General features: G+C 45.9%; 1 protein-coding gene and 1 long non-coding RNA gene across 2 annotated transcripts in view; both read left to right on the top strand.

The window, feature by feature from the left end:
- The window catches only part of LOC307209153, a 60,425-nt gene that overhangs the window by 25,927 nt on the left and 24,327 nt on the right, over nt 1–10,171 (top strand). The window lies entirely within an intron of this gene.
- Nucleotides 2,633–8,587, top strand: LOC307208579 (cholinesterase-like). Its single transcript, XM_079963327.1, has 4 exons — nt 2,633–2,765; nt 3,559–5,041; nt 5,844–6,010; nt 7,661–8,587. Exons 2-4 carry the CDS (start codon nt 3,570–3,572, stop codon nt 7,717–7,719), a joined length of 1,698 nt encoding a protein of 565 aa, XP_079819453.1. The 5' UTR covers nt 2,633–2,765; nt 3,559–3,569; the 3' UTR covers nt 7,720–8,587.

Genomic DNA, 10,171 nt, shown 5'->3' with positions numbered 1-10,171 from the left:
AAGGTCGGCAGTTCGAATCCCTGTGACGGGGTGAGCTCCCGTTGCTAAGTCCCTGCTCCTGCCAGCCTAGCAGTTCGAAAGCACAACAAAGTGCAAGTAGATCAATAGGTACCACTCTGGCGGGAAGGTAAACGGCGTTTCCGTGCGCTGCTCTGGTTCGCCAGAAGCGGCTTAGTCATGCTGGCCACGCCGGCTCCCTCGGCCAATAAAGCGAGATGAGCACCGCAACCCCAGAGTCGGCCACGACTGGACCTAATGGTCAGGGGTCCCTTTACCTTACCTTAGCCTCACCTACAGTCCTTTATGGATCCAGCTTGGCTGGTTTCCCTATCCTTGAGGCAGATGTGTGAAAGAACTGGGGCGTACCGGGGAGGGAACCTAAAAACAAACAATCAGCAACTCAGATTTTCCTAGAAAACACAGAACGTGTTCAAAGCCAGGGTCCCGAAGGTGAATGACTGTAGCTTGTTTGCTGAAAGAACCCCAAGGTCAGCAAAGAGAGCTGTCCTCTTTGTGCTGGTTAACAGAACACCTTTTTTAAAAAAAAAAATATAAAAAAATCTCTTTGGAGAATTGTTGGGCAGTAGAGAGAGACCAAGGGAACAGCACCCTCCTGCTGTGCCCTTAACTGAAAAAGGGGAAGTTTATAATAAATGTGGTTGCTATGTTATAGACAAATATGTGTGCCACACAATTTGGCGGTGTGGTGCAGGAACATTTATTTAAGCTGGTGTGTGTGTGTGTGAGATAGATAGATAGATAGATAGATAGATAGATAGATAGATAGATAGATAGAGTCATAGAACAGAATCATAGAGTTGGAAAGGACCACGAGGATCATCTAGCCCAACCCCCTACAGTGCAGGGGGGTATGTACTAGATATGTACTAGATAATTATTATTTTTTAGTGGAACACTGCCTGCTTTACTTATTTATTTAGTAGAGCATTTATAAACAAACATATATGGCAGAGTGATGCGATACTGAGCAGAGTTTGCCCGGTAAGGCATTAACTGTCCTTCTCAAATGCACAATGGCTATTATCTTCCAGAGGGTGGTCACATTCAGATGGTGATTCAGTCTCCAGCAAGAATTCAGGTTCAATGCAAGAGTCAAGTTAAAAATATACCTTCCCCAAAAAACCGGAAGTGTTTTTGCTTGGGTTGATGGGAGAAGAGATTACAAAAGCAGACCAAAGACTATTTATGTATGCCACCACTGCAGCAAGAATTCTTTTAGCCCAAAGATGGAAATCACAAGAATTACCATTGATCAGGGAGTGGCAGATGAAGATGATGGACTATGCGGAGTTAGCCAAACTGACTGTGAGGATCTGGAACCAAGGCGATCCGAAATTCCAGAGAGATTGGAGTAAATTGTGAAGACACTAGCAGGATTGACATGAATCCTGCAACATAATATAAAAATAGTATCTGACCATGGATAATAGAAGGACTTGAGATGTACTGAAGGACAGAAACTGACAGCAGAAATGTGTATATAATTTATCAGGAAATTAGAAACCAGTTGAAGGGAGGGAGGAAGTCACGAGCTCGGCGGAGCAAATGTTTTAGAAATGGCTATTATAATGTTGTTATATTTTATGTTTTTATTTTATTAATGAAAATAATAAAAAATATATGGAAAAAACGAGAGTCAAGGTTCCTGGCAGACCCAGGAAGTTCAGGAAAGGGACTTACACACACAGTCAAGGTGCGTATAAAATATTCATCTGAAGCACATTCAAAGCACATTTCTTCCCTCAAACAATTCTGGGCACTGCAGTAAAGCCCTCCTAGTGTTGCAATTCTAGGCTTGCCATACGTCAGGAAAATTCCTGACATGTCCTGGTTTTCGGGTTTAAAAAATGGCATCAGATGGGCAAATCAGTGGTAACAGCTCAAAAAGCTGTTAGGAACTCCCAGGTGTCATGAATTTTACTTTTTGAAGTTTGGCAACCCTAGCTGGAGCTCCCTCTTGCAACGCACCCCAGTTGCTATTGCAACATCTCTGCTGCCACCTGCTGGTTGGAGTTCCTTGCTAAACTGCCATCAAATTATGGATCTAGAAGGACCTTACTCATTGGTTGCATCCCCAAACTGACTGTGAGAAAAGCCTGACGGGAGAGGCTGCCATAGGCGCATCTGGACCTTTGAAGAAGCTAGAGCATTCTAGATTAGAATCTATTTGTGTATTAATCCCTATTTTCTTAATCTGTTGCTGATCCACTAGTTGTTAGTTGAATAAATCTCATTGCCTGCACATGCCTTAGGAATGGGTGTATATTCTTGGAAAGCTACTTTTCAAAAATCCAAATTGGAGTTCCAGGTTGCTCTTTCCCTGTATTTGTGGACATTTGTATCACTCCATGGCCAAAGGACAGAAGGATTGAAATAACTTTGGGCTGAATCTTTTTAAGTTCTACTCAGAGTGGACACACGGAAATCAATGGTCCTATCATAGTCATGTCCTTTAATTGTAGTGGGTCTCCTCTGAGTATGACTTATTTTGGAGGCCCTTTGTCTTTCCCCCTGCACCTTCCCCCAATTTATGTAAAAGCAAAGTCTCTCTGACCCCTGACATACAATCGGATCCTGCCAAGATGTAAAGCCAGTTGGTCATTGACTTTTGCTTACGTACAAATGGGCAGATGCTACCACACCCAGGTGTTTTTCATAAGAGTCTCTGGATCCTCAGCTGTACCTAACTTTCCTCTTCAGAGTGAGCTGCAGGGGATACTGAGGAGCAGGAGAACCCCATCAGGGTGAGTCTGTAAGGAACAGAAATGTGATGTGTGTTGGCTATGGGGGATAACTCAGAACATTACCAAAAACTGGAACCACAGCAACTATAGATCACAAATCAGAGTGTCTCTTAAAATGGATGAGAATGGGGAAATGTTCTCTGTAGAACAGGTAAACGATCTGCCATAGGAAAGGAAATCAGAAACTTGTGTTCTAGCAGTGTCAGTGTTGTTGCTGTTTTTACCTTTTTTGGGGTTGGTTGGGTTTGTCTTTGGCGATTTCAATGATAACCCCTTCTGTCAAACTGTACAACAATAGATCTGGAGAAACCTTATTTGTGGAATAGCTAAAGTACAGTTTGGAGATGCTTTGAGTACCAGGTGTTGATTCCCCAGGAGATTTGAGCAAGTTGAAGATACTCCTCAATGTCTCCATTTAAGGTGTACTGTAGTTGTTAGGACAGATGTGCATGATCGAGAGATGTGATATACCCAGTTACCTGTTGCATTCATAATTTAGAGGAACTAAAACTTCTGTTAAATAAAATAGGAATTAATAACTATATGTGCTTAGGATGGTGCAGGGACTAGAAACCACCAAAATACCAGGAAAAACTGGACAGTGTCCCCTGGCATCTTAAAGAGTTTTTTATTGTGGTATATGTTCTTTTGTAGGAAGGGACATACAAAAAGCAGATTTGTTTGATACTGACCCTTCCATTTGGGTTTCTTCTTGTATTCAGGCTTGGTTGCATTATTCAAATGTCCCATATTCTAATGTTTCCCACCCCACCCTTATTTCTGATTCGTTCAGCTGCAGCCGCTATGCCTTGTTTCCGGACTTCACCCTCCTCCTTGTGCCTCCTCTTCTTCCTCCTGGCTTCCAGCTTTGCCTCTGATGATGATACTGTGGTGGTCACCAGCAGCGGTCCCATTAAAGGCAAAAGACTCCCAGCTGGCCCTGGCTCTGTGACCGCCTACCTGGGCATCCCCTATGCTGAGCCCCCCATAGGCAAACTGCGTTTCCAGAAGCCAGTTCCACATCAGCCGTGGAGCCAGGTCTTGGAGGCCACTAGCTTTGGCAACTCTTGCCTTCAGGTAAACATTGAAAAAATGCCATTTGCAGAGCTATTTGCTGCTAACACACCACTTTCAGAGGACTGCCTCTTCCTCAACATCTGGGTGCCCCACCCACGGCCAGTCACACCAGTGCCCATCCTCCTTTGGATCTATGGCGGGGGTTTTATCATTGGCACAGCCTCTTTGGATATGTACAATGGGGCCTTGTTAGCAGCTACAGAGAATGTCATTGTGGCCTCCATGAATTACCGTGTGGGGACCCTAGGTTTCCTGTACCTGCCACCAGATGCCCCAGGAAACGTTGGCTTGTGGGACCAACATCTGGCTCTGAAGTGGGTGAGTGAGAACGCAGCTGTGTTTGGTGGTGATGCAACCCGGATAACTCTCTTTGGCGAAAGTGCTGGAGGAGCCGCAGTTGGTTTCCACCTGCTTTCACCGGCCAGCCAACCCCTTTTTGCCCGTGCTGTGCTTCAGAGTGGAGTTCCCAATGCCCCCTGGGGTTGGAAGAATCCTGAAAATGCCCTAAGTGATTCAGCGAAGGTGAGTGGCCTCGTGGGGTGCCCTAAAGCTAACCACAGTGCTATGGTAAGCTGCCTACAGGGGTTGGAAATGAACAGCAAAATGTTTGATGCCGTGCAAACTTTCTTCTCATTGACAACGGATGGGGAGTTCCTCCCAGATGATCCCCCAAAGCTGCTGGAGAGTGGCCTTGTTCACGGCAAACCCATTCTCACTGGCGTCACTGCTGATGAAGGGTCAACTATGGTATTTTTTATGTTTCCTAACATGACATTGAAGGATGCAATACTGACCCGGGAGCAGGCCCTTAGAGCAGTCAATGGAACTTTCAAAGAAGGAACCAAACAAAAGGTTGACCAGGATGTGCTACAGAAGTACACTGAAGGTAGCCATGGGTCGGAACAATATCGTTTGGCCATGAGTCATTATATGGAAGATTACTTCTTTGTGTGCCCTCTGCTTGAGTTTGCTGAGAAGGTGGGGAAAGATAAGAACCAAGTTTATGTTTACTCCTTTGACCACCGCAATCCTGACTCTATTTGGCCTGAATGGGCGGGGACACCTCATGGAGCTGAGGTACCTTACTTGTTTGGAAGCGTGGAATTAGTGTTGCAAACAAACCGGTCGGAGGTGAAGGCCGCTGAAGCCGAACTGAGCCGCCAAGTGATGCGATACTGGGCAGAATTTGCCAGGAGCGGGTAAGGCATTAATCAAACACTTTCGGATCATCTGTGTCATTGATGGCACCTTTGCACAGGTTGTGAATGTGGTTCAGCTTGAATGTTGTGGGTTGTCCACCTCCCAGCATGTTTCCTTTGCTAAAAGGCTTCCATTTTGTGGAGGACGGGTGGGATTCTCTCTGTCCAGTCATTGGGCGTCTCCCTCCCCAGTGCACCCCTCTCACCTGCTGGGATCTGTGTCATCCCTGAGGGCTTTTCCCAGACTGGAATATATCCTTAAAGTGAGGTAATATTTCTTGCATGCCTCGATGGAGAGATTGATGTTTTCATAGCAGGAATGTAGCCTATTGTACAAGGCAAGAGTCACATCCATTGACCGGCCCACTTTTGGCTCCCTAAAGCTTATGTGTGAGGTAATTTGGCCCCTGCTCTGAAAGGCGTACTCCACCTCTGCTGTAGTTATCATGGACAATGCCTGACTGCACCTGTGAGTAAGCTTCTACCACAGCATGTGTGATCCTGGGTTGGAGGGCACCATTTTGAGAAACACAGTCATTTTTCCTAAAGCGAATCTGTTGCCCATATACAGGACTGCTGTCAGCAACTGAAATCCTTGCACAGCTGCCCACTTATGATGTCAGTTATGGGGCAACTTTTATTTGTGGCACAGCACTCCCGGCAGCACTGAGAGCAGGGTTTAGACAGCATTTAAATTCTGGTGTGGCTTATCTGTTTATTACATTATACAACACTGGAAGCTTCACCCTGCAAACCAATCTGAGGCTGAGATATGGCTCTGATTTCTTTGTTTCCTCTACAGGAATCCCACTGGGTCCATGGGAGATGAGGCACAGTGGCCTGTCTACGACGCCACAGAGCAGAAGTTCTTCCACATTGGCACAGATGTGGCAGCCCAGCTCAAACGGATGTCGCCTAGCCCACAATGCGATTTCCTGAGCTCCTTGCATTCTAAGGCCACACAAACAGGTGTGATCAGGGCCCTTTTTGGAAAGGAACCATATGCAGTTCCCGGCTCTGGATTAGAATCACAGAACAGAATCACAGAATCGTAGAGCTGGAACAAACCCCAAGGATCATTTAGTGCCAGCCCCTGCAATACAGGAATAGGCAGGTGGCTCGTGAGGGAATGAGACCCGTGGCCTTGGCGTGATCAGAACCATGCCCCCAGTGCAACCACTACGAGAAGGGATATCACTGAAAGTAGGCAATACTTCTGTGAGGGCTGCACAAAGAGGTGGCATTGTGGGGCATATGTTCTGGGCCCACACCCCAGGAGAGGGATCACGGACAGGATCCCTCCCCACCTGCTTCTCTTCTTCACCGTTGCAACCTGCTTGTACACCTGCCTGTCACCCTGGCTCAGACAAGGGGTGGGGGTGGGGGGTGAAAAGGCAAAGCAGTGGATGTCCCTGTCTGCTTGCCTCTCCATCTGGCAAACAAGCCGGTGGTAGCAATGAGGAGAAAGGTGAATAATACCAGCCGGTGAAAATGCCAGAGTGGCAGTTGACTTGGTAAGAGAAGGGGCCTCATGACGTGTGCTTTGTTCAAGGGCCCTCCGAAACTTGGAACCAGTGCTATCTTCTGTGAGCCCAGAATGTTCTAGAACAAGGCCCAAATATGTCCCTAAGAAAGAGTTGCCTCAGCATACCAGGCACCAATGCTGAAAGCGGATCATCATCTAGCTGTTCTTTCTCACATCACGGTCCTGTTCAGTTCACCTCATGGCCACTTCAAGAAATTGAGGACGGTTTTCTTTTATCAAAGGTTCTCCACAAACTCTCCACAACGGTATTGTTCCCTCAGTACTCCAAGGTTCCTCTTCTCCTCTCCCCTCACTGACTTAACCACCCTCCAAAGGTCATTCTCCCAACACCCCAAATCCCTTAGCAACAGGTGCCAAGGCTGCCCCAAACCCTCAGCCTTCATTTGCTTACAATTCAATTCTTTTCCTTGTTTTCCCAGGCAACTGGCCTAATGAAACATATTAAAACAGCAAGAACATTAAACAACCTAACAAAACGACACAAATAGATAAATGATCTTCCACACATGTTTTCATGAGTCCTTTTCCACCTAAATTGCCGGCAGCTGCAGGAATGTGAGGAACTGAATTTAAGAATGAAGAAATGAGAAACTGGGAGAACCAAAATTGGCAGATCTGTCTATCTTTAGTGGCTACTGGTCAGGGATGATCACCACAGGTCAACAACATCTGGAGGGCCACAGGTTCCCCATCCTTTGCTTTTTTAAAAAAGGCCTCATCAGTTCCCACAGCATTCTGCTACAGGAGACATGATGGCTGCATGCTGTGGAAAAAGAAACCTTGTTATTGTCATTGTAGGAGTAGCGGTAATGGATTTTTTTTTAAATAAATTGGTAAAGTGAGGGGGAAAAGGAACACCTGTTCCCCTCAGCTACCTCTGAGAGTTTTGCCCCTGAAGCAGCTTAAGACCCCATCTTCAGTGGGGCATGAAGGGTACCATAAAAATGTGGGGAGGGGGATTCCGCTTTTGCTTAAAAACAAAAGTCAGGAGACTGAGCAATCTGCTGCATGGATAGTTGTTTAACCTTCTGCTTATCACTTTTCCCCCTCTGTCCCACCTTTGTCTTTCACAGAAAAATCTCCAGAAGTTCCTGCTTCATCTACTTTGGAGAACAGTGCGACAGAAACTTAGAAAGGCAGAAAATGAAATATCTTGCAGCAAGTGAAAAGGGAAGCTCTGAAATGGGGGGAATCATGCCTTAGAAACAGTTTCAGCTAGGCCTGCTCCTTAACACAACTATTCACAACGCAGCTGTTCATTGGGACAAAACTGACTGAAGTAAAAAACAAATAGGCAGTTGATGAAAATGTAAATCCTGCTCAGGCATTTGGTACTCTGGGCAACTGAGTGGATGAATGGGATCTGCAGAAGACATGGGCTCATTTAGGGTTTCCATCCCCAAGGAGGCAGCCACCTGCATAGAATAATAGAATCAGAGTTGGGAGGGGCCCAAGGGTCATCTAGGCTAACCCTCTGCAGTGCAGGAGTCTCAGCTAAAGCATCCATGACAGATGGCCTATAGGACTCCTTTATGCTGATGTCAGTCATGCATCCTGTAGGCAGCATGGCCTAGCCTGTGCATTCTGGAGAGGCTCTTCAAATGTTCAGTATAAACAGGTAGCGAGTGCTTGAGTGGGACTGAAACCGAAAGGAATGAAGTGAGTACAGCCTCGTTCTCTCAGAGGGCAGCCGGATTACCCCTTTGTCATCGCTCACATTCATAGATTTTTCTAACCACCACAAGAAGATATCAAGATTAGGAATTCTTGAAGCTTTCATTCCGTCTGAATTTTTCATTGAACCAACCTAAGTGTGTCTGTCCTGAAAAAAATTTGCAGATCAGAAGACAGGCAGACTTTGGTTTTCACAGTTCACTAAATATTGCATACTGGGTTTCAGCTCAGATACATACCAAAATGCATATTAAAAAGGGATGTGCTTAGTTGAAATGTGTAGATAAAGGCAGACTTTGTGAGGAAATATATATGTTCAAAAATAATGCAAGTGTTTGGTGTTTTATTGTTGTTGCTGTTGTTAAAAGGAATGACAGGAATGATAGATAAATCTATGAAGGTCTTTCCAAAAAGCGAGGTTCCCAGATGTGCTGGGAGTGTAAAATATTTGGCAGCTGAGCCAAATGCTATTGTGTGGCACACTCACATTGCCATTACTGTTCCTTTGGCCTCTAATTAACCACCCCATTTAATAATAATAATAATAATAATAATAATAATAATAATAATAATAAATAATAATAATAATAATAATAATAGTTAATAATAATTAATAATAATAATTAATAATAATTAATAATAATTAATAACAATTAATAATAATAATAATAATAATTTATTTATACCCCACCCATCTGGCTGGGCTTCCCCAGCCACTCTGGGTGGCTTCCAACAAAATATTAAAATACAGTAATGCATCAAACATTAAAGCTTCCCTAAGCAGGGCTGCCTTCAGATGTCTTCTAAAAGTCTGGTAGTTCTTGTTCTCTTTGACATCTGGTGGGAGGACGTTCCACAGGGCGGGTGCCACTACCGAGAAGGCCCTTTGCCTGGTTCCCTGTAACTTGGCTTCTTGCAGTGAAGGAACTGCCAGAAGGCCCTTGGCACTGGACCTCAGCGTCTGGGCAGAACGATGGGGGTGGAGACGCTCCTTCAGATATACTGGACTGAGGCCGTTTAGGGCTTTAAAGATCAGCACCAACACTTTGAATTGTGCTCGGAAATGTACTGGGAGCCAATGTAGGTCTTTCAAGAGCGGTGCTATGTAGTCTTGGCGGCTGCTGCATTCTGGATTTGTTGTAGTTTCCGGGTCACCTTCAAAGGTAGCCCCACATAAAGCGCATTGCAGTAGTCCAAGCGAGAGGCAACCAGAGCATTCACCACTCTGGCGAGACAGTCTGTGGGCAGATAGGGTCTCAGCCTGCATACCAGATGGAGCTGGTAAACAGGGCTGCCTTGGACACAGAATTGACCTGCGCCTCCATGGACAGATGAGAGTCCAGAATGACTCCCAGGCTGCACACCTGGTCTTTAAGGAGCACAGGACCAGGGAGTCCTCCACACCTGCCCACCTCCTGTCCTCCAAAAACAGTACTTCTGTCTTGTCAGGATTCAGCCTCAATCTGTTAGCCACCATCCATCCTCCAACCGGCTCCAGACACTCACACAGGACCTTCACCGCCTTCACTGGTTCTGATTTGAAAGAGAGGTAGAGCTGAGTATCAGCTGCATATTGATGGACACCCAGTCCAAACCCCCTGATGATCTCTCCCAGCGGCTGCATGTAGATGTTGAAAAGCATGGGGAAAGGACAGAACCCTGAGGCACCCCACAGGGGTCTGAACACTCACCCCCCCACACTTTCTGAACACAGCCCAGGAGGAAGGAGCAGAACCACTGTATAACAGTGCCCCCAGCTCACAGCCCCTCTAGACGGCCCAGAAGGATGTTTTGGTCGATGGTATCAAACGCCGTTGAGAGATCCAGCAGAACTAGGAAACAGCTCTCACCTTTGTCTCTAGCTCACCAGAGATCATCGACCAGTGCGCCCAAGGCAGTTTCAGTCCCAT

The sequence above is a fragment of the Podarcis cretensis genome (assembly GCF_951804945.1).
Source record: "Podarcis cretensis genome assembly, chromosome: 2".
Lineage (NCBI taxonomy): Eukaryota > Metazoa > Chordata > Lepidosauria > Squamata > Lacertidae > Podarcis > Podarcis cretensis.
Note: the sequence above shows the minus strand (reverse complement) of the source record. Positions and strands in the feature narration are given on the sequence as shown.